The following is a 25,153-nucleotide window of genomic DNA, read 5'->3' on the forward strand; positions in this document are numbered from 1 at the left end:
GATCCTTGAGTTAGAGTCAGTGCATTGAAGCATTTTGCTAATTTCTAAAATATTGTTAGTCGTGTAAATAACAAACCATAAATTATTCATAAATATCTCGTGTACCTTCTTCTCTTCAATCTTTTTGATCTCCTCGATTTTCTTTTTCTCTTCAACTTTCTTCTCCTCAACTTCTTCTATTTTCTTCTTCTCCTCGACTTTCTTCTCCTCGACCTTTTCTTCCTCCTTCTTCTCGACCTTTTTCTTTTTCTTCTTTTCTTCTTCTTCCTCTTTTTTTTTCTTTTCCTCACGCTTCTACAATTTTATCGTGTTAATAACAAATCATGCGCTTACTCTATTGTAAATTAGTCACAGGGAAGAAATTAATCACATAAATAATTTTAATAATTTACATTTCTTATCTGCGATGACCTTTCAAGTTAATAATAGTTTTAATTCAAGTAAATTGTAAATAATTACAAGACTTATCGTCTTCGTATGTATTTTTAACATGATACTTATCACATAAATTACCTTGACTGTTACAGTTGTACTCGATTCATCTTTGCCAGCTTCGTTGCTGACGACTACCTTATAAGTGCCGCTGAACTCTTCAGTTGACGAAGTTATTACCAACTTCATCTCGATTCCATTGAAAGAAATATTAACATTCTTTGTACTGGTAAGTATTGTTGTATCTCTGTACCACTCGATAGTGACTTTCTTGTTTTGACGTGTAAGCGAAGCTGATAGTTCTATTGTTTCACCATATTCGACAGTCTGAAAAAAATTATAAATTATTATCGTACATTTTTATAAAAAAATTTAACAAATAATAGATTTAGTGTAAAATTATATAATTAACAGAAAGTACTCCACTTTCAAAAATATCAAGAAAATTAATAAATAAATCTCAATATAAATAATTTTATTATAGAGTATAAAAATACTAAAAATAAATAAAATAATTTAAAAATTTCTGAGAACCAAAGCCGGATGGTTGAGAAATTTACTATAAATAGTTTTATAGCCAGAAATTTAATGTTTGTTTTAAGTATAATTTAAATATTTTTATAGCATCATTTTTTTTTTTTTATTTCCATCAAAAAAATGTTTAAAAATTCCACTTGTCATTAAAAAAAAATTATTTACAGATCTTAAAAAATTGTAATTAAAAAAAAAAAAGTACCTTTGATGATAACCCACTGCCGATTTTCGGTTTCTCGACTTCCTCTGGCAACTCGGCGACTTCAACAACCTGAGATGTAGCTTCACCCTTTTCATTTCTCGCAACCAGCTTGTATTTACCCTTATCAGCGGTTGAAATCTGCTCGATTTCCAATTTGACCGCAAACTCGCCCTCCTTGATTTTTTCAACCAGCAATTTGTGTCGTTCATCTTCTTTTACAGCCTGAGATTCTTTGAACCAAGTACAGTCCGGTGCGAACTTTGAAAGGACAGTACACTCGACTATCACAGTCTTCTTCTTTATAATCTTCACCACCTTGGGCTTTTCTTTTATCACCGGAATAACTAAAGATCACAATAATAAACCATTCAATTAATAAATCGATCAATCATCAAATAATAATAAAAAATTCTTACTTTCAACGTTTAAGGTGAGATTGGCATTGAGTTCACCCAAGGAGTTCTTGATGTTACACTTGTAAAGCCCTGAGTCATCAGCACCAGGGTCATTAAGAATCAATTTAATGTAATAGATGTCATCCTTCTCTTCAACAACGCTGAGCTTTATTTTGGAGGATTCCGTGACTACTTTTCCAGCATGGGTCCATACAATATTTGGTTTAGGCTTGGCTCGGACTTTGCAATCCATGATTACAACTTTTCCGCCGTCCTGCGATTGGATTCGCGGCTTTTCTACGAAAGTCGGTCCATCGCCTTCAGGCTCTGGTTCAGCCTCAATGTTGAGGTTCAAATTGGCGTTGCTCTCACCAAATTCATTTCTTACGTGACATCTGTAAGTGCCACCGTCTGGACCAGTTGGATCCTAAAAATAAATAAATTGAATTTTATTTTATATTAATTTGTACACTGAAGAAAAAAAAATTCTATTAAAAAAAATTAGCAATATTGTAATAATAAATTAATTTGTTGAAAATTTTATTTTTTAACTTGAAGAAATAAAACTTTTTCTCACAGTAACTTTTTTGTTGAAAAAAAAATTTTTTAGATTTGAAAAAAAATTTTTTAGATCTGAAAAAAATAATTTTGGATAAAAATTCACAATTTGTCTATCTAAAATTGTTTTTCTTTTTCCAAATCAAAAAAACTTTTTTCAACAAGAAATTTAATGTGAGAAAAATTTTTATTTCTTCAGCTTATAAATAAAATAAATTTGTTATCACAACATTGTCCTTTTCTTTGAAAATAAATTTTTTCTTTCAGTGTATAAATAAATTAAAGTTTCTTTAAAATGAAATAAAAAATTAGTTACTTTAATTTCCATAGTGAGTTCATAAACATCTTCTTCAATATCAATGCACTTGATAGAAATTTTAGAGGACTCTTTTACAGCGTTGTTACCGCGGAACCACGTGACCTCAGGCTTGGGCTTAGCTTTGCACTTGCATTTCATTGTTATCAAGGTACCACTTTCGTTTGGAATAATCCGTGGCTTCTCGATGAATGAGGGTGCAAAACCACCGGCGTCTTCTGCATCTTGGAAATAATCCACAATTAGGCATTTGCAATTTTAATCAAAAAAATATTTTTTAAAAATGAAGAAATAGGAATAAAAATTAAAATTGCATGTTAAATAAATAAAAAGCAAGTAAATTAGTTTTAAAGTCATTTAAAGTCGGAGTAGAATGAATTAAAAGCAAGACAAGACACAAATGACTGTTAGGATACAGACTTACCCAAGCAACACATTACCTACATAAATTTAAATAATAAAGAATGATAAATGTAAAGATAAAGACAATTGTAAATAATAATTGAAACGCGTGCATTGATAAAACCCGACATTCATGATTTTCGTGCTGGAAAAAATCGTGCATGTACATTTTCATATATTCATAATAAATACAGTTGGTCATACATTTGATAATTCAGTAAATTTTTAGATAAAGAAGATAAGAGAAGGTAAAGTCGTGCACGGTAAAACGGTTCCACGACTTGCCTTGAAAGTTAAGGGAGATGTTGGCATTGCTCTCCCCGTAATTGTTAAAGGCATTGCAGCGGTAATTTCCCCCGTCGGCTTTTGTCGGATTCGATATTTCGAGGGTTAGAAGATACGTGTCCTTGCCGGTCGCTTTTTTGAACATCTTTATGCGGGAACTCCCGTTTATTGCTTTCTGGCCTTGGTACCAGGTGATATCCGGCACTGGATGAGCTTCCAGGATACACTCCATTATCAGCAAGTCGCCTTCTTGACGTATCGTTGGTTTTTTTGGAAAACGCGGGGCTTTACCGTCGGGTATTCTACGTAATTTTTTTTATTAATTTTAGTTCTTCATCATTTCACAATCGGTTTGTAAATTTTTAGTTACCAAATTTTTAATCATTTTTTTTATCTTCTTTAATATTTCGTCTAAAATTGCTAGTTACATTTTTGTTTTTTGATTTTCTTATTTAATTTTTTTAATCTAATTTTAAACAAAAAGTTTTTTTAATTAAGGATTTAAAAATTAATACTTTTAAAGGTGTTATAAATTTTTCGGCTTTTCTTATTCAAAACAAAGTAATTTACATTTTTCAAATTTGCTTCACAACAAAAAAAAATTTACGATTTAAATTGATAAAAAATTTAACTTAGACAAAAAAAATTTTTTTTAAGAATAAAAACATTAGATTGTTTATTTTAAGTATTAAAAAATGAAACAATATCTAAAAAAAAATAAACAAGACAAAAATTTTACAGTTTTAATAATTTAACTAAAAGCAATAATTAATAGAGTAAAAATATTTGAATCTTATAAAGAAATAAAATTTATAAATCAAATAAATGTCAAAAAATTTTGAAATTTATTAAATAGGTCGACTTGTAAAATAATTTTATAATATATGTCGTGTAATAAATCCCAAAAAATGATTAAAATCTTTGGTAATAAATAATTCAGTTTAAAATAATCATACTTAGGTTTATCCCCGCCTTCAAAATTGAGATTAATAGTCGCAGTACCCTGGCCATGTTTGTTTATAGCAATAGCTTTGTATTCGCCGCTGTCAGATTTAGCGACATTATTAATCTGCAGCCTTGCGAGATAGTACAATTTTTGATCTAGTTCCAGAGACACCTTGTACCTTCCACTCTCTCTAATTTCATTGGTCCCATGATACCTGTCCATTCAAAATTTCCATTTCCATTGCATCAATAATCCAGAATGATCAACAAGTAATTGACAAACATAAATGGATAAGTAATTTTCATTGATCAATTAATTAAAAAAATAAAAAAAAAAGGTCCCGTATTTCTTACCACTTGACACTGGGTTTGGGGTCTCCTACTAATCGACACTCGAAGGTAATTGTGTTGCCATCATCAGATTGTCTGATCACAGGTCGTTCAGTGAATGTTGGCTTGATCCCGTCATCAGGAACAGGCGCTTCGTCGCCTAGTTATTTTTTATTTTAGTAATTTATAATTTATTTTTGTTCTTTATTTATTTTTTTAGCCACGTATCGATCGAAAATTTTATCATAAAAAATCTACCGTTTGTTCTTGATGTCGTAACTTTATTTTTTTCAAACACGTGAAAGTAATTTTTTGTGTTGCTGGACAATTATCAAAAATGAATAAATGTTTGATGAATTTTAGATGATCGCTAATAATTATTAAGATTGTTTTTAATGACACACGTCAAACATTTTATTATAGTAATATATATGTATAGAATGAAATATGTAATTTATGAATGATGATTTCAAAAGCAGCAACCTACTGATTAAGCAAAAGTCACTAAGGCCTAGTAAAATTTAATTAATCACAATTTTTAAATTAATTTGTCATTATGAAGCATTATAAATTTATAATTTTTTTTTTTTTTTTTTTACGCGGTTGTTTTTAATTTTGAGCTTGAAAACCTTTTTTTTTACAAGCTGGGTTGTATATCGTAAGTTGTGATAATAAGTCAACTTTTTTATCTCTTGCAACTCTCTATCTCGACGCTGATCAACGATCGATACGTGCTACTTGAAGGAAAAATCACTATTTGATAAATAAAAATAAAATTAAAAAGTAGGTCGATCGACAGTCGAGTTAAAATAAATGGAAATTTTTAAATAAAATAAATAAAAATAAAAGTTTAAATGATAATTGTAATTTAAGAGAAGAAGAGAAGAAATTGTAAAATAATTAGAGATCGATATACATCCCCAAGATATTAAGAGAGCGTGTGGCGTGAATTATAGGCAAATACTTACTGTCAAAATTTAGGGATATCGTTGCGTTTGATTCACCGAGTTCATTTTTCGCAGTCACTTTGTATTTTCCAGCATCCTCTACTGTTACATTTTTTATTTCAAGTGTTGCGAAGTATGAATGTCCGTCTTTGTCGACTGACAACTGAGAAAAGTAGAAAAATTTATGAAATTTTTATTCTTAAAAAAAAAAAATTTTTATTTTAGTTTTTGATTTTTTTTAAGTGAAAATTTAATTTTATTTGTAAAATTAGGTAGAATTTAATTTATATGATTTTTCAAATAAAACTTCTTTATAATAATTCAAAAATTAAATTTCAGATGTTAAAGTTATAAAAATAATAAAAAATACCTTATGTCTCGGTGAATTATTAACAACATTCCCATCATGAAACCACGAAACTTTTGGTGTAGGATCGGCAGTAATACGACATTCAAATAATAATCTTTTTCCATCATCTTCTTGTCTTATAGCCGGTTTTTTCGCAAAAGTCGGTGCGATACCGTCGATTTGTCTGTAATTTTTTGACATACAAATAATAAAAAATAAAAAAAAAAGAATCAGTAATTATTAATTAATCACCAAATTTAACAATTAAATTAATTAATAAATAAAAATTGAAGGATATACTATTTTGTTAGTGTATGAAAAGTGAAAGATTTATTGAAGCACTCACCGTTTGTTCGGCGAAACGGCTAAAAAGTAAAAAAGAAAAAATGAAGCTCAATTAGAAAGAAGCTTAAGAGTTTTAAATGCATTTGATAAGCGATAATAATTAGTAATTTATAATTAAATAAGCAAGAAAAGTATAGAGATAGTGAAAAAATAAAACATAATATTTTTATTATCAGAAGCATGTTTTTAAAGTTTTATTTTAAAAAATCAATTGTCAGATTGATTTTTTAGCACACGTCTCTAATTATGAGCATTGAACTCACTTTTCTCTAGGCTCGTCCATTGCTGTAAAATATAACTTTAATTATGTATTTTGTCCGAATTTTGATTTTAATAAAAAAAAAAAAAAATAATGTGAAGGTTAAAAATTAAACTACAAAGTAAGTGTATATTGAAGTGGGTCAAAAAAAAATTTTTATTCGGAATTGAAATTTATAAAAAAAAAAAATTTCAATTTAAAAAAAAAATTTTAATAAATTTTAACTTTTAATTTTGAAATAATTTTCAAACATAAAATTTTTGTTCAGACGTTTCAGACGACGAATGAACTTAATTAATTATTTATTGAAGTAAAAATGATTTAAATTAAATATTGAATCAAAATAAAAAAATTAATGAAGTACTTAAATACTTTTTTTTAATATAATGAAAAATGAAAAATAAAAATTTTTCAAACCACCATAGTACACAGTACAATGTCCATAAAAATCAATCAGAATAAAAAAAACTTACGACTGAAGTTCAAGTTGATCGACGCAGCGACCTCGCCCATTTTGTTCATGGCCTTGACCTTGTAAAGTCCAGCATCCGTTTCAATAACATCATCAATCTCAAGAACAACGAGGAACTTATTGGTCCCGACACTTTGTATTTTGAAATTTGTCCTAGCGTCCTCTTGTAGCTGTTGGTCGCCGCGAAACCACGATATCTCGGGTTTCGGGGCACTAACGAGCTGGCACTCGAAGATAAGACGATTGCCCTCATCCTCCTGCCGAAGCTGGGGCTTCTGCGTGAAGCTGGGCGCGAAATCGTCGGCGACCCCCATTGTGATAACGGGGTGTCACCCTTTTGACGTTTTAGTTTATTTTAATAAAGTGCCACTTTAATTACGCGAATCTCTTGAAGGCAACATTCAAATAAATGAGCGCCTCGCGCCCTTTTCTCCTTTTTAATTTTCTTTTCTTCTTCTCTTCTTTTAATTTCTGAAACGTAATTTTATTTCATTGAAAAAATTGAATTTTTGAGTTTTAATTTTTTTTTTTAATTTCAATTCAAAGAATTAATAACAATTTTTAATTTTTCTAATTTTCACTAAAATTTTTTATTTTAATAATTTTATTTTTAATGAAAAAAAAAAAAAAAAAAAAATTCTAAATATCATTTTTATGAATTGAAGAATTATCGACCGTGAAACTAAACTACCCATACATTATTAAAAATTAAATCCTCTAAAATTCGTCCAGTGAATAAAAATTTTCAACCAAACATATTTTTCTATTTCTACCAAAAAATAAAAAAATTTCCAAAATCCCTTACAACCTTGAATAATCCTAAAGGAAAAAAAAAAATAAAATTTGCCAAAATTTTAAACTATCCCAAGAATTCTCGAGCCCAAACTACCACGTAAATACCAACAATTAACACCTAAAACCTTTAATAACAACAAAAAATAATTATAAATACGAATCGTGATCAGATCATTAATCATAACCAAAGCAGACCGATGACGCAAAGGTCCTATTATTAATACACCTCTTAGCTCGAAATAGACAGCTCAGTTATCTTAGTGAACGGTTATTACGTCTGACATAACGAGACATATCTATGCATATTCATAATTATTTTTTTTTGTCACTCGACAAATACCAATAACTCATACGGCTCCACTAATTCCCGCTTTTAAAATCGGCCCGTTAATCACCTCAATAAATTAATACTTTAGAATGATAAATCCGAAGATAGATAATAAAAATAAAAATAAGAATAGAGTAAAAGTATGTAACGGGAGTAGTGAGAGAGTTTAAAAAAAATTATAGAACTAGTGATACAATTCGCTGTAAGAGTTGGCAGTAGGCCGCGGGAATGCTCGAGATCGCTGCCCCTCGAAAATTTTCGCTTACATTCTTACACTGATCTATTTTAACCAGAGTTTACTTATAAATTATTGTGTATTCTCAAACCGATGTATGTACACACTCTCGCTTACACCAACGACTGTTTAAATGATTTTGTACCTACGAATGCAACATTATCTACACATGCTCGTATTGCCGTAAATAGGGTCATAAAAATCAAGATTGGGATAATCTAGATCATCGACATGGATAATTGTTCGCATTGCGAATCTATTTTAGGACTTGAATCATGGCTTGCAATAAGATACCAATCATCAGCTTCATCATATGTCGTTTAAATATTACTATTACGTGTCATACGATAAAATTAAATGGATTTTTTACAATTATACCTATATGACTCAGATTTATTATTTAAGCGCGCGACTAGTCATAAGTCACTTCTCTATTTATATTTAAATACGTAAATTGTTAACTTCTGATTCACAGTCTAATTTTTATTTTATTAATAACATTAACATTAATTTTGTAATTATTTTTTTTATTAATACTTTGGTGAGAAAAAAAAAATTCTTACGGCTGACTACTGCGGGGAGTTACTACTTAGAAAGTAAATGCTAGTGAAGGCCGGGTGACAGCTGATCGAAAAATTTTTATGAAATTTGAGCGCTTGAATTTTTTAAGATATTTATAAACCGAAAAACGAGCTTGATATTTTTGTACGCCCACGCGGCTTTTATTTATTTATTTATTTTTTTTTTTTCGTTTAAATTTCGCGTATTTAGTGGAGCGATGATAATGATGATAATAATAGGAATAAAAAAATTATTAGAATTAATGATTTAAAGAGAATTTAAGAAACGACAAAACTTCTTGTACGTTTTCTTCTCCTCCTCACATTACCGTTCTCTAAAAATACATGGACATCGAGCCTAGATACCTAGATTAACGCTACGAATAGAGCCCGACAGTCTTACAGCGTTCATAGTCGCAGCGTGATAAATTTCATTTTTTTATTTTAAAAAATAAAAAAATCTAAATTATTAAAAAAATGTTCTCCAAAGTTCAAATGAAAATTTCGAAATGAAATAAATTTTAAAATATAAATGAAAATAAAAATAAAAATTAAAAAAAAAAAGTAACAAAATCCTTATATTAAAATAAAAAATTAAAAAAATTGATAATAAACCACTTGATAAAAACTTTCTAACTAGTCCGGATAAAACTGCACTTGAATGATTACGCAACAATGTTCATTAAACCACTCACTCGCAATAATTATCCAATGCACTTTTAATCACTGATTGAAATGATTTATTTTAAGAATTAATTATTGTAAAAAGTCACAATTTTTTTATTTATTTTTTTTTTAAGTTTTTAAAACTTACTTGCGAAAAATTCCGTTAAAGAAAGTAGTAAGATGAGATAAGTTGCACGACGAACTTGCACACTTTGCCTTAATAAGCACTCGTCGGAGAAGAGAGTCTCTCCCTCTCTCTTCCACGCACCAGAGCTTAGTGACAAATAATCGTTAGGAAAGCGAATAAATATATACGTAAAAAAATAAAATAGTGTCAATAAAAATAAATATTATTAGTCAACTGTCCGTTTGTATTAACGCAATAATTAACGATTGACTATTGATAATTGATAATAGAGCAGCCGAATAATGTCGTAAAATCGCGATCGAGACTCGTTGTTCGATGCTTCGTTGATTCGTCAAACAATAATTATATTCGTCACTATTTATTCTCACTACTCGTCAGGCTGCCACTGATCTCCCTCCCTGATGATGTTAAAAAAAAATTTTTTTTTATCTACACCCGCTCTTTTCCCCTCCACTTTTTTAACCGCCCACTCTTTCTTTTTTTCTCTGGTTCTATACTTGTCGCCCTCTTTCTCTCTCGCTCTCTCTCTCTCTCTCTCTCCCTCACACTCTCTTTCTCTCTTAATTAGCCTCTTCGTCTTTATTTTCTCCGCTGTCTCAGGTCCGTTTGTCGTCGCTCCGTCGGCCGTTTCAATCGGCGTGGCCCCGCGCGCGAACTAACCGAACTAAATCTTGATCTGGTACTTGATGCTTTCGGGAGTCCGATTCGCCGCCGATTCTACCTCCCACTCTTTACGACATTTTTTATTTACCTACTCTCGAAATTTCTTTTAATCCACCCTCGCTTCAGTACTTTTGATCTTTAATCATTAATTTGCTACTTAAAAATCGCTAAAAGAATTATTATTATTTTTTAGTCGATAATATGTTTTATTTTTTTATTTTAGGTGCAACATAATTTTCAAATTTTTATTATTATATTAATTTAAAATTCAAATTTCTGTGTTTAAAAATTAAAAAAAAAAATTGGACAATAATGAAATAATTTATTGCTTTTAGAATATTAACTTCAATTACATTAACAGTTTTTTTAAAAATAATGAATAATTATTATTAAAAAAATAAAAACTTTTTGTCTAATAATTTTTTCTAAATTTTTTTTTACTATTGTCATGATTGTTATTGTTATTATAAAATATAAAAAAAAAATAAAGTTTAAAAAAATATTTAAAAAGCGTAAAAATAAAAAAATAAATTTGTCAAAATTACAAAACATGTTTATTTAAACTAGTGTATAAATAAACAGTAATAAAATAAATAAGATAGAGTGCATGAGGATAAGTGGATATATACCAACGTGACTAAATGATAAAACCGTCATCAGGGAATGACGATGACCCGTGATCGTCTGATGAAAGCTAGGTAAAGGAAATCCCAAATAAAAGTAAAGTAAAGCTCAATTTGAGTAGATCTAAAAATAATAATAACTCGAAAAGCTAACTAAGAGGAAGACAATTGTTGATCACTAGTTAACAATCCGCGTGATACTCATACTCATAGTCATACGCTCAAGAGTAATGTGACCAGTTAAGTGTATCTGCATAGTATAGTAGTTGTTACTCGACTATTGGCCTTGTCTCTCTTTTATTTAAGTTCAGAAAATAAACTAACCGTATGTACCCGCGGAATTTTCATGTATTTTCATTTATAGCATCAGGATGCTGGTGAGTGTACAGGTATAACGTTGCCGAGTCGTAATACCCGCCCACGCTTGTTCTAATTGCACTCCCGCGCGAACCACCACGCCGACAATGTCAAAGATTCCTGATAAGTCATCTCAGACGCTCATTCATTCTTCTTTTTATTGTTAAATGATTTTGACAACATTTCACACTTTTTTTTATTTTTTACATAAATACATAATATTTATTTTTTCATAACAGAGTAATAAAATTATTTTTTTTTTTTTTAATATTTGCTCAAAAAATATTCTTTTTTTCTCATTAAATTTTCAACAATTAATTACATTTTTGACTTAAAAAAAAAAAAAAAAAAAAAAAAAATATTTTTCAGATTTTTAATCTCTAAAAATCTAAAATTCAATTTAAATTATTTATTAATATAAATGTAAGTGCATACGAACGATAAAATAAACTTCCGATTCTAAAATGGCACAAAATTTTTCTTCACATTGAATATTTATTCAAATGCATCTGTATCAATACCGTGAAAAATTAAATATCTCTATCTTATTACAATGTTCATCCTTAAATTGGCAATCAAAATTATATTAAAGATTCGGACTAGTTACACTTTTGTTTACCGTCTTTGTTGTACAGCTTTAGAAAGAACTACCTGCTGTAACTCTTGTAGCTGAGAAAGCTTCAAAAATAAAATCTTTGAATAACACATGTATCAAGAAAAGGTAGACTGGCCTACTTAGTATTTCAGTTTAATTTCTGCTAAATTAGACACAGTTATCTAAAAAAAACCTCTCAGATGCAATAGAATTGATAAGGAGCTTTTTATTTTTCACACTTTATCATTATAGAAAATCAATTGCTTAAAATTTATAAAAAAAAAAAATCCAAAAATTTACCAACATAATAATTTATCTTAAAAAAAATATTTTGATCTGATCACAATTTTTATAAATTCATCAATTTTTTCAATTATCAAAAATATTAATAATAATATTCAAAAAAAATTTTTTTTTAGTTAAAATTTATAAATAATTTAATTGCATTATAAACGACAGTTCCACACAATTAAACCGTACTGTGAAACGTAAAAGATATCCACCCCCATTTAAAAATGGGTCATCGTGTCGTGTGACTGTTATGTGCTCAACATTAACCAGGACAGCCAAGGTCCGCTGTGTCCATACCAGCAAACATAGATTATACCAACTATAAAGCTGGTGCATAAACTACTCCGTGGTTAGCTGTAGTAGTGTCGGTGGTATTACACCGCGTAGAACCGGTCAGAGAAGAAAAGGAGTCAAGGGCAGCGACGATGATCTCCAGAACTTTGGATTTATAAATAATTGAATCGAAATTTCTTCTTATTCTTGGCCTCTGGTGCAATTCAGTAGACCAGAGCTACTAAACTTCTATGAATTTAACCTCCTCCATCCAACCCACCCAATTTTATATAAAACAAAATTAAATACACCTCTACCTATACCTCTACTTATATATCTATACTAAAGAACATATATTTATAACTAAACGTACAAGTTACCGGTTAAATTGTTTTGCAAGCTCAGATATTATATGAACGAACAAGCGAGACAAATAGTTGAGATGAGATAAATTACGAAATAGCGAGAGAGTTTGAAAATTGCACTCAGTATAATAACGTGTGTTTAAATGCTTGGTATATAGCTTTCAGGCAGTACAGCTTGGTCTTCTGGCAACCCGACTGCTTTTCTAAATTTACACCACTGCCCCTCACCGCTTAATCTATCTTTATGTATTAGAGATAGAATGTATAGTGAAGGCCTGATGATACTATGCCTGATGCTTGTGCTTATGCTAGCTCTACTCTCTCCTCTCGTAACGCACTACCTCCAAAGAGCTAAGCAGCTGTCGTCGAAACTTAGATACAGTCGCTGTTAGACCCTCGTAACACACCAAATTAAAGTTTACATTACTGTATGATAGGAGCTATTGTAGTTTCATCCATATATCATTTATATTGTCATGCAGCACTTGCTGAGTATGCGAAATTTTAATAAATTTAGTCAAATTTTTACGGTGAATAATCTTGAAGAATTTGAATAATTACAATTCTTACACGATTAAAAAGAAAGTAATTAGGGCTTTTTTGAGGAAATTTTAATTAAAAATATAATAGTTAATATTTATTGAACAAATTTAAATAAATATAGACAAAAATTTGTCTTACTGATGATTGATGGGTTTTGAAACTTTGACTTGTAAAAAATTGTCAATTTTGTTTTTTTTTTTATTTGTTTATTAAATTTTGATCCTAGAGCTAGTGCTTCCTAAGGACCGTCATAATTAAGTTCATTACATTAATTAATACATATTGAAATTAATGTAAATGAATGAAATTTATCAAAATATTAGAAACTAATTTTTTTTAAATGAAATAATAAAATTACTGTATAAAATAAAAATTTTTCAAAATTATACTTCAAAACTTGAACTAAAAACTAAAATACATTACCTACAGTTCTCCAATACAACTATTATTTTTTTTTTTTTTTACAAAATGTGTCAGTTTACCCACTCAAATTCTCTTAAAATATTTTTCAGCTAAGTTGTAAACAAGTTAACTAAAAATTAGAGGACACAGTACGTAATGACTCAGTACCAAAGACATATAACCAAAGACATACAGCGGACTTAATTGAAGTAACGTGGACACCTGGTGCATGTTGCGTATATTAAAAAATAAATCTTATTAACCGGAAAACGCAAATTGTGAATATTATTTTGTATTCTGATGATTGATTTATGAGTCGGTGAGATATATTTACAGCAATAAAAATTAATAGAGTGATTATTATTATTTTATGTTGAGATGGTCGAGGTAGGGATTTATTTAAGACTTGAGACAGGTTTATGTAAATTACTCGGTTATTAAAGGGTTGAAAAGGCTTGATTGATTGAAACTGTTATTGTTTTAACTATTTACGTTTATTAGGTTTATTGTCTCCTAATTTACGTCGGTGAGAAAGAATAGAAGTTTTATTCCGGGTCAATGTACTTTAAATCCGTCTCTGGCGCACGCTTCCTTTGATACTTATTTACACATTTCTAGTCACTTTATCTTATTTTACTGTATAGTGTATTAGACGCTAAAATTATCTTTAAATAAAATTTTGTCGTTTACAATTTATTTTATTGCCTTTAAGTCAATTTTTAGAGGGTTAATTACTTTGTTTTGGAGTTAATAAAAAAAATTATTCATTAATTCAAATTGTCTATTAAAACTGAATTTATTTTTCAATAAAATTTAATATTATAAATTGTCAATAAATTCAACTCTTTTATTGAATTAATTATATTTTTTATTATTTCTTTTTATAAATATTTTAGACTGACAGCACCTGCGAGAAAAAATGCCATCTAGTGGTCAAGAATTTAAAGTACATTTTTCAATAAAGAAAAATTTTACTTTTATAAAAATTTTCGGAGAAAAAAATAAATTTAAGACATTGAAAAAAAAAAAAAAAATTTGTTAATTAAATTTTATCCAGAAAATTAATTGCCGTGATGACAAGCAATAATCATTAAAGATTTTACTGTGTACTCGCTAGAAGTGGTGGCACTTAATATATATTTCATTACGCATCATATTTTAAATTGTGTATGTTGCAATAAAATCCAGAAGCCTAATTGGATTAATAATTTATTCAAGAAATAAAAAAAAAAAATGTTGAACTATTTTTTTTTTTAATATTTTTTTTTAACAATTATTTAAATGGTTACTTATTGGTTTTAAATTCTACAACTGTTGTAATATAACTGAAGCAGAACCAGTTGCCAAAAAGCAATTAGTAAATTATGATTATTTCAAATAATAATTCTACTATTTAAATTGTTTATCGTTAGTAATTATTGAAAGAGTTTTTTTTTTTTTTTTTTTTTTTTATTATTGAAATGTTATTTAATTGATATAATTAGGAGGATAAAAAAATTTTTTTCTCTCGGCGTATTTATATAAGAAAATGGGTTTTTTTAGTTTAATTTAGCGTCATTGGAAAGGTCTTGACCTGAATTTGTCTTTTCAGGGTTTCACATGGTTTTCAGCAGTGGTTAATTTATTATGATAAGTTTTCAGAGTACTTATAAATCATCCAAATTTCGCGTTAGATAAAATTTGTTATATCTCAAATATTAATTTATATATGATGTAAAACTGTATTTATTTTTTTTCAGAATTTAAAATATTTTTCGGCAATATGAAATTTAAAATCTAAATAATTAAGAAAACAAGAAAAATTTTATAACTTGGATATTTTTATTTTAAAAGGAATTATTTTAGTTAAATTTGGTATCATTAAAAGACTTGAACCTGAATTAGTTCCTTTTTATAATTTTATACATTTTTTTATGATAATAAATTTTTTTATCAAATTTTTGGAGCAGTTTTTATTTATTTAAAAATATAAAAAAATTATTGAGCTAAATTTTTTTTTTATTTACAATTTATAATTCTTGATAGTTAAATAGTTACTGCAAATTATTAATATTAATTAAATAAATATAAAAAATAGTTTTGCATAGAAAATTAAGCAATAAAATTTACATTTAAATATGTTCCATTAAAAATGATTAAATTTAAAAAAATTTTGGTCTAATTTAAAATTTACTACACAGTTTTAAGCTTTTACCGGTCTCTGTGCTAATTTATAATTCTAGTTAAATTTAAGGCTTGTGTACTTTACATTTTACGCCGTCTGTTAAATTTTAAGCTCTATTTTACGCATAATATACTATGTATTACTTTTCTAAGTTACCGTCAATTAGATTTTGAAAATTGTAGATGTTATAAAAAATTTGAGCGAATGACAATAAAAATTTCTTAATACTGAAATGAATTTCCCCAATTGTTAGTTATTACAACAAAAATAATCTATGTCATAAATGAATTAAGTAGAATAGACATATTAATATTCCTGTTTTTCTTTTGGCTAACAGTTCTAAAAGTCGAGTTGTAAGCAATCTAACTGACTAACTGATTATTATTTGTATCAACACATCGCGTGATCTTGTAACTTTGAATAAAATTTAGTGGGCCAAGAGGGTGGATCGAGCGCTACTTATCCAACAACATGTCGTACGTCGTATGATAAACGACCGAGTTCTGAATAAATTTGCCCAGCAATGTCACACTTGGATTGATAACCGAATAAATTTATTTGAAAATAGTTTCGCATACTTTTGCAGCCAAACAACAAATAGATAAATATATAAATTAACATCCAGCCATCCATTATTTCTCCTCCAGCTGAATATTTTTGCATGACTAATTTGTTGTTTTGCTTGAAAAAAAAATATTAAGAATTATAAAAGAATTTTTGGCTGGTAAAAAATTTCACACGGTCAATTGGACTTTATTACTAAAATTTGCGAACTCTGTCTAAAGAAAATACTTTTATTAAGAAAATTTTCTTGAGACAAGAATTTATGTTCTTGAAAATTTTCAAGAATGTATATTCTTAGCTCAAGAACTTGTTAAATTGATTGAAATAATTTTTACTTAATTTAAATAAAGCTATTCTCTTATTTTTTCTATTATCCACAGATAAAAATTAATGCACTTCTCTTCAGAAATTAATAATTAATTAGATTTAAGTCGATATCTCTCCCTAAAATTAAAAAAAGGATTCTACTTAATAATCCTAAGACATTAAATTAAAAAAATTTTTTTTTGAAATTTCACAGTGGCTATCCTCTTTAACTCAGAATTTGAGTTTCAAAATAAAAAATTCCTGAAAAACCGTAACCACCCGTGGGACTATAATTTTTTAGTATATTATTATATTATACTGGTATTTTTTTTTTTTTTTTTTTTTTTTTTAAACAAAATTGTTGAAGTTCTGTGTAACCATCGTCACAAACCGACACGAGTGGGCGACGAGAAGAGCACGCGCAAGTATAATATGGAACATTGCTTCTAAATTTAAATCCCAGTAAGTTCTGGAAATAGATGTTATGAGTGCGAGGACAGGACCGCGAGATACCTGACTATATTGTCCTGCTAAACAATAAATCATTCATTCACAATTTTTTCATTTAAAAAAATTCAAACGTTTAGTAAAAATGACAGAAATCATAATCATAATTTAATATTTTAAAAAATTAAATTTTTTTTTGGCGAAAAAAATAAAATTTAAAAATTGAAGATTAAAAATGAAAAAATTAATAAATTAATAAATATTCAAAAAACATTTAGCTGTTTTACAATAAAAATAATCGAATCAGAAACTAAAATAACGAAGCCCGCCTTCTTGTTCTTTTTCTTGACTCTTGGAAGTATTATCCACACTTTATATTTTTAGCTTCAACAGCGACGTGACTGGTATTATATAGTACACCGTTCTGCTGATATGTGTACAACGTATGGATAAGAAATAAAAAATAATAATAGAAGCTGCAATTGATGGCCAAAGAGAGCGGGGGCAGGAGGCTAAATAAATACTTTTTCCAATTTATATATATTATATATTATATATTTTGTTGTTATTTTTATTATTATTGTTAAGAACAGATGTGTAGCGTAAGTTGAAGAAGACTACTGTGAGATAAAGTGAGACATGATCATCCAAATGGTTAGCGCCGTCTGCGTAATCTGAGCTTTCCGAACCCCCGACCATATATGTCCGCCTCACTCGCTCTCTCTCCTTTCTACTCGCTCCTACTCGCCTAGCACTATCTTTGTCTGATGTTTTCTTCTAGTAGTACGATATTTCACTAATTGGAAGGATTTGGAGCCATTTACTGCAGGATATGATTGAAAACATAGACGATTGTTGAAATAGAAAAGTAGCGAACTCTTAAGTTTTCAAAAATTACATTTCTTAAAATTACACAGAAGAAAAAAATTTCTTGAACCAAGAAAATTATAAGGAAGACCGAAGTTATTTTGGAGCAAGAAGAATTTTTTTTGGCTTAAAAAAATTTAACTTCGTTCAAGAAATTTTCAGTCTTCTTTAAGATTTTCTTTATTTAAGAAAATTTACGCTTGACTCAAGACTTTTTTTCTTTCTGTGTAGGCACGTAATTTTTATCGAATTGTGCAATTATGATTTTTTGATTTATAAAACTTAAAATTTTTTAATTTGAAATTTTTTTTTTTCAATTGACTCCTTTTAAAAAAATTTATGAAATTTTGATAATTTATTGTGATATGTAATTTTAAATTTATTTCGATATAAAAATATATATCTAAAAAAAAAAATATTTTCACGTCTATTTAAGAACCTTCAAAGAATTTGAAAAAAAAAAAAAAACTATCATTTAATTCCAATTATAATTATAATGAACGTTTAACTCTGTAAAATTACACGGAAAAAATAAAAATTGAAAAATTACAGTTTAAAGTACAATTTATAAAAGTCGGGTAAATTCTGTAAAAATTATATTTTAAAACTCTACAATTATATCTAAAACTGTGAAAAAAAATTTTTTGGATTTTTTTAACTTTTTAAATTTTTTATAATTATTAATTTCGCTTCTTTCTTTCATTTTGATTGAAATATTAATTAATACAACTCAAAGAAGTTAAAATTCGCGCACAAAAAATTGTTATTTATCAAATATCTGTCAATTTGTGTTATTTTGTTTTTCAGTTTATTTGACGCTTACTAGATGGCAGCACGTGATGCTTTTCGTCCGTCGTCTGTCATTTAATGTCGAATGAGGCTATGTTACAATGTTTATATTTTACATGTCGACAGGTCGCGTGTATGCTTATGGAATAACCTCTACTTAATAATTAATTAATTTATTTATTTAATAGTATAAAATAAAAAAAAAATGATGGATATAAAACAGCAAGTAATTGATAGATTCAACGAATTGTTAGGTACTGACTTGAAAAATTTAAATAAAATGGCACAATTTCATGAACAGCTACAGCTGGAGAAACGTCAAATTGAAGAATCAGTAAGTATTATGACAATTAAAATGCTTATTATATTTTTAATAATTAATTTTTATTATTTATTTGAATCAGCTGACAATGGCATCCACGGAAGCTCCTTCTAAAATAAAAGCAGCAGTTGCCAATGTCGAATTGATAAAGACAGATATTGAGAGTTCCATTGAGATGTCGGAAAAATTGCAGCAGTCGATTACAGAATCAATACAGCGTGACAATAAAACAAAATCTATCGAAGCAATTATAAATAACTTGGAAGAACTCGAGAGAGGTTTATCTTATTTATTGTTAATAAAATCTATCGACAGCATCAGGTAATTTATTTTAAAATTAATGACACCAAATTTAATCATAAAAACCCGTTTTATCAAATAAATATACTGGCCATAAAATTTTGCTTATTCTTTTAATAATACGGATTATCTTAAAAAAAAATTTATTTGAAAAATTTCATCAATTTATTAATTATTTTTTTTTTTTTTTAGTAATGACATCGAATCAGCGATGTCTTCTGGGAATGATAAAACGATGATTAATTCATTTTCAAATCTCGTTGAAATAAATTGCCAACTAGAATCTTCAAACTGTCAGAATCTTGTAAATTTTGTCCGTGAAACTCTACACTTTTGGCACAACCATTTAAAAGATAAATTTTCCAGGTAAGATATTTTTTAAATAAATAGTTAAATGAATACTTTTTATATAAATGGACAATAATTTTTTTTATCTAGAGAATATATGGATGTTTTAAAAAATCTAAAATGGCCTTTCTGTGGTGACAATCTTTCTACACTAGCATCACCAAATTCTGATGCACTCAATAAGTTTAAAATTCTCACGGAATATTTATTACAGCTTCAGTTGCCGTATCCTTAAAAGAAAAAAAAATGTTTTTTTACATTATTAAATAGTAAGATTTAAATAATTATCCTTAACTAGTTAAATAGACAAGAAACTGATAAATCATCAATAAAAGCAAACTCACTGGCTGATTTTTTACCCGTAAGCCTGCCAATAAATTTGCTAGTACTTCCATTGCGTCAACGTTTTATATTCCATTTTAGTGGTAACAAAAAAACTAATCGTCGTGACAAACCTGAGTGGTATTTTACGCAAATAATCTCTTGGATAAGAGACCACGAGTCATGGATTGAGAAAAATGTTCAGCCCGTATTTAATTCCAGTGAATTCAGTTACATAAATGCTAAGGTAGTGAAATTTTTAGAAAATATTTTTTTGGTCCAATTTAATGAATAAAAAACAATTAAAAATTTTAAAAGTCGGCTAACTTGAGTATTATCAACTCAAACGATTAAATTTTTTAATTTTAACATAAATTACAGGTTGAATTCATGCGAGCACTGGTAAAATTAGCTGTAGAAAAACTTCAAACAGACCTTCCTGTTGTGCAATATGACGACGCGCTGTTTGCACATTTGGTCGACGAAGCTCTTGCTTTTGAACGTGACTTGAGAGAAAATCTTTTCTACCCACCAAATCAACCCGCAACTGTTTCTGTTTTGACTCAAGCGCAATCTTTTGTCAAGTGGATCAACATGGAAAAGAAATGTAAGCTCCAATTTAGTCATTCGATTATTAAATTATTGGTCCAAAAATTCTTTAAAAAAAAAAAAACGAATGGCGCTTTTTTGTAATTTTTTAGATGCTACTGAGAAAATGGATGCGATTTTGAGTGCTCAATCAGCATGGGAACGGATAACTGTTACTAACGTCGAAGACATGAAAGTTACTGAATGTGCTGAAGCGTTTTTAACGCTACTGACGACAATGAATGAAAGATATAGTCATTTACCTCAACCCGGACACAGGTAAATTAATTAAATTTTAATTTATAAGATAGTTTAGTCACGTCAATTAAAAGTTAATGTATTTAAGTAATTTAATTGATGATTTTTTGTAGATTACAATTTTTGGAGCTTCAACTGGAATTAATTGACGACTGGAGAGTTCGTTTATTACAACTACTCCATCAAAGCTGTGAAGATCCACTCAATTCTTTAATTCCTAACATACTTAATTCTGTAAATTATGTTCTAAACGTTTTAATGGAGTGGGGAGTTACTGTTGTATGTATCCAATACTTATATTTATTAGAAATTAGTGGCACCAAGATTTTTGCTGCAAATTTAAATTTAAAAGTAAAATTAAAATTTTGAGAATTATAAACTAAAAATTATAAAATGTCATCTAGCATTTTTTGCAACTACACTATTTTAAAAAACGATGTGAGGCCGCTGATCAAGCAACAGACTTAGGCTTGGATTTCCTAGAAGATTCTGCTGAAGAAAGCGGTACTGTTTTTGATGACGCAGTTGCTTTACTGAAGAGATTAGAGAAAGAATTGCTAGAAGAAATAAGTGACTCGGTTGCGCTGGAAGTTAAAGCGCGTAGCAGACCTTACAGGACTGACAAGTATGTTTTTATAATTTTTTTTTTAAATATATTTATAGAGAAGTGCTATAATTATTAAATTGTACGTTCACTAGATGGTTTACCATGCAAAATGACAAAGAAGTCGCATATTTATCAGTAACTCCAAGCGGTTGCGTAATGTTTGAAGAATTGGGTTCAAGACTTCACGTCATGAATGAAGTTTTGTCCTTACCGCTTTTTAATCAAGCCTGGAGAAATGTAGCTTCGCAACTTGACCAGTATCTCTTTGAGGGGGTTATTTTGGAGAATCAATTCAACGCTGGTGGCTCTATTCAATTAAAATACGACATAACGCGTAATTTATTTCCACTGTTTGGACTGTACACCAATAAACCAGAATCTTATTTTCCTCTGTAAGTCAAAATTTTTATTTAATTAATTAAATTAAGTAAATCAAATTGTCGTATTAATGAGTAAGTTTAATTTCAGCCTGAGAGAATCGTGTTTGTTGCTAAACATGCTTCTTGGATCCGTAATGTTATTGATGGAAGTGTTGGAAGGCGACAACGAGGAGGCAGCAAAAGAAGTACTTGCCGACGTAGGGGTTTTTTCTCTTCCACCATCCTCAGCTTTACTCGTTCTGAAAGCCAGAACGGATGTAGCGATGCAATAAATATATTTTTAATGTTAAATATCAATAAACAATAATTGTATGATTTATTATGCTGTTTTTATTTAATCGAAAGGCAGAAGAAAACAGAATTATTGTTCGAGTTTTTGAAACTCTTTTGTATAAATAGAATTAAAAAATAAATAAAAAATTTATTAATAAAATCAATAAATTCTATTCTACAAAAAAAAATAATAATTCCAAAAATCAAATACGTAGATATGTTAGTTGAGATTACACGGTCAAGTAAGGCGTCCATGTTGTTTACAACTTTTCCCCTTCCTTTCTTACGTAGCGCGTACTCTTTTTCCCCATACCTGGTATAATTACTGGAGTTGCAAATGCACATCAGTACAAAGTACTATACCTTTTAACTCGGTAGTCAGTTTAGTAGCAACCTCCAACGCAGACATTCAACACGTGGTTTTATTCACATTTTCTGAACTTCTTCGTACGCGTTGTGCTAAAATTTAAAAAATTTTTAAAAAAGTGATACTGATAATAAAAGTGCAGGCAAAATGTTTTGTAATAAGGAGAATTCAAATTTATTGACTCTACCAATTACGGACATTAAGGAGATTAACCTGGGAGTTGCAAGGTATCTTTTGGAGAGGAGATCAATTTGCGTTGACACTCTCATAGATGACAGGGATTTGCCAGTGAGTCAACCGAAGCTTCTACACATGGCAATATGGAACGGAGATGAAGAATTGTTGCATTACTTGATGAACAAAGGTGCGAATGTCCATAAGAGCTTCGAAAACTACGGAAGCGCTCTTCATGTCGCAGTGTACAAGGCGACTTGGAACCTGCGGATTATTGATCGGTTGATCCAAGCCGGGGCCCCGATAAACGCACCTGAGTTTTCAAGGCAATGGACTCCATTACATGTTGCATGTTGTTTTGGAAGAGATGACATAGTCATGCTACTTCTAACACATGGGGCTGATATTAATTCAAAAATCAGCAGTGAAAGCCAGGCACGATTACCTTCTGGGGACACCCCTTCACGTGGCCATTGAATTTAACCAGGAAAAGATCGTGGAACTTCTTTGCCGGTGCAAGGCGGACGTCAACTTGGCTTCCGTGTACCGGGGAACTCCTCTTCCTTTTGCAATCGCAATCGGAGACTTTATGATCGTGCAACACTGTTAATCAACTACGGCGCGAATGTTGATTACGTTTCTACCATCCAAGGATTTGCTCCAAGGAGTTCAATGTTGGGTGCAGAACGACATTTTCCGTTAACTGCATTGCATGTGGCTGTTAATTTACAGAATAAAGAAATGGTGGAAATTCTGTTAATTAACGGAGCAGCCATTGACATGCTAGTCGGAAAATTTGGAACTCCTCTCTACAGTGCTGTTGAGGGTATCGACAGTAAAATAGTGCACCATCTTTTGAATGCGGGAGCCGGCAATAAAATTCTGCGCAAAGAGAAGTTGGCGATTCAAAAATTGATTCGTAAAAACCATCCGGGTATCACTTCGTTAAGCCCGGACATCTCTTCGTTTATTTATTTGAGCCGGTTAAAAAAATGTGTTAACCCTGTAACTAAATCATAAGTGAATAATTTTAAGATATTGTTTTTAGTTTTGTATATAAAATATGGATGAAAAATTTTATGTTGTTAAATGACTTTAATTTTTTTAATTATTTTTATTGTTATTTATATTTAATAACGAAAGCTTTTTTATATTTATTGATTGTGATATTTGTATAGAGTTTTGTATAAAAAAAATCATTGTGATGTTAAAAAAAATTATTGTTAATACTCAAAAATTTTAATGTAAAAAATTGTACTTATTAAGTACTTGTGATAAGTAAGTTAATAATCTAATAATATTGTCAAACAAATATAAAGAAAAGGTTCAAATGTTGTATGACCATTTTTTACATGTGGTTGTTATAAAAAAATCTATATTTTACGTATATATATGAATTTTATAATAAAATAATTTATTATTAAAACTATAAAAATAATTTTCTTATTAAATTACCTTATATTTCTTTAAAAATTTTTTTAATTTAAGTAATTGAAATAACATCAATATAATTTTTTCAAAATGATATTTAAATTATCAAACATCTGACAATTTTTTTATTTTTATTACAAAAACATTTTTTTTTTTTTTTTTTTTTTTTTTTTTTTTTTTTAGATCTATTATAAAAATAACAAAATTGAAAGATTTCTCTTAATTTTAGTATAATTATTTTTAATACATTTGTAACAGGTAAGTTGATTTTTTAAATTTTGATAGGTGATAAGATGATTGAAAATTTTAATTTATCATTTTGAACTTTTTGGTAGATCTTTAATTTTTTACTTAAGCCGATAAATGCGTCTTTTAATTTTACAGTCATTTTTATAAAAAAAAAAAATTATTAAAGTCATTAATTAATTCATAACTCACAGAGTATAATTCTCATTCACTTAACATCGATGTATTAAACTATGAAAAAATATTGAACTACAATATGAACTTCATAAAAGACAACAGTACAATTTTTATTTAAAATAAACGATTACCTTAAAAAATTTTCACGTTTATATCATATTTACAATATTATAAACATGATCCAGTAATTACTTTCAGTTGTCAAATCAAATAATAGTCATAAATCCACTAAATAATGTCAAAATTTACCAAAACTCTTGAGCAATCAGCGGCCATTACTTTTAATTATGATACTGAAGTTAGCCGACAACTGTCAAATTTTTATAACAAATTAATTACATTAATTACATAAAAAAAAATCTTTCTAATAATTTTTTTTTTATTTTTATCAGTGGAATTTTTTTATTAAATTTTTTTTCATAATTATTTAATTGCTATAAAATAATAAAAAAAATTCTAATGACCGCATTTTTGAAATCCTCTATTTCAAAAGTCAATTGAATTTAACCATCTAGCGGCATTTCTAGTAACTACAACTGAACTCAACGGTTAAATAAAATTTCTATATTGCCGACAAAAACACATTTATATATGCATATTTCCACGTTC

At 28.5% G+C, this 25,153-nt stretch overlaps 2 protein-coding genes across 25 annotated transcripts in view; one reads left to right on the forward strand and one right to left on the reverse strand.

Moving 5' to 3' along the window:
• Bent (projectin protein bent) overlaps positions 1–10,136 on the reverse strand; it is a 52,170-nt gene extending 42,034 nt beyond the window's left edge. For 22 of the 24 annotated variants that reach the window (XM_074238817.1, XM_074238816.1, XM_074238815.1 and 19 more), the window contains exons 1-13: positions 9,504–10,136; positions 6,773–7,242; positions 6,304–6,325; positions 5,717–5,879; positions 5,368–5,509; positions 4,424–4,559; positions 4,081–4,284; positions 3,125–3,426; positions 2,438–2,655; positions 1,585–1,990; positions 1,169–1,512; positions 514–759; positions 106–294 (exon numbers count right to left, since the gene is read on the reverse strand). In XM_074238817.1, the coding sequence (XP_074094918.1) occupies positions 106–294; positions 514–759; positions 1,169–1,512; positions 1,585–1,990; positions 2,438–2,655; positions 3,125–3,426; positions 4,081–4,284; positions 4,424–4,559; positions 5,368–5,509; positions 5,717–5,879; positions 6,304–6,325; positions 6,773–7,085 (2,685 nt within the window). In that variant the 5' untranslated portion in view covers positions 7,086–7,242; positions 9,504–10,136. Of the gene's footprint in view, positions 1–105; positions 295–513; positions 760–1,168; positions 1,513–1,584; positions 1,991–2,437; positions 2,662–3,124; positions 3,427–4,080; positions 4,285–4,423; positions 4,560–5,367; positions 5,510–5,716; positions 5,880–6,303; positions 6,326–6,772; positions 7,243–9,503 lie in introns of those variants that run through there. The other 2 variants (XM_074238821.1, XM_074238820.1) reach the window with 2 other exon arrangements.
• Positions 10,137–18,854: 8,718 nt separating this feature from the next.
• Rint1 (RAD50 interactor 1) lies at positions 18,855–22,326 on the forward strand. The gene is made up of 11 exons (XM_074239029.1): positions 18,855–19,086; positions 19,157–19,395; positions 19,567–19,740; positions 19,813–19,947; positions 20,029–20,290; positions 20,425–20,650; positions 20,745–20,910; positions 21,003–21,168; positions 21,294–21,514; positions 21,589–21,888; positions 21,965–22,326. Exons 1-11 carry the CDS (start codon positions 18,958–18,960, stop codon positions 22,146–22,148), a joined length of 2,202 nt encoding a protein of 733 aa, XP_074095130.1. The 5' UTR covers positions 18,855–18,957; the 3' UTR covers positions 22,149–22,326.
• Positions 22,327–25,153: the final 2,827 nt, after the last annotated feature.

Source organism: Cotesia typhae, unplaced genomic scaffold, assembly GCF_013202065.1.
Source record: "Cotesia typhae breed Kobodo isofemale line unplaced genomic scaffold, CoteBio_Ctyphae contig_23, whole genome shotgun sequence".
NCBI lineage: Eukaryota > Metazoa > Arthropoda > Insecta > Hymenoptera > Braconidae > Cotesia > Cotesia typhae.

What these genes read in the sequence shown, in the direction of transcription:
- Rint1 (XM_074239029.1), top strand. Translation starts at nt 18,958, where the DNA reads ATGATGGATATAAAACAGCAAGTAATTGATAGATTCAACGAATTGTTA. An exon ending in AACGTCAAATTGAAGAATCA is followed by an intron (nt 19,087 to 19,156) that starts GTAAGTATTATG and finishes TATTTGAATCAG; the next exon opens with CTGACAATGGCATCCACGGA. An exon ending in TGGAGTGGGGAGTTACTGTT is followed by an intron (nt 21,169 to 21,293) that starts GTATGTATCCAA and finishes AATGTCATCTAG; the next exon opens with CATTTTTTGCAACTACACTA.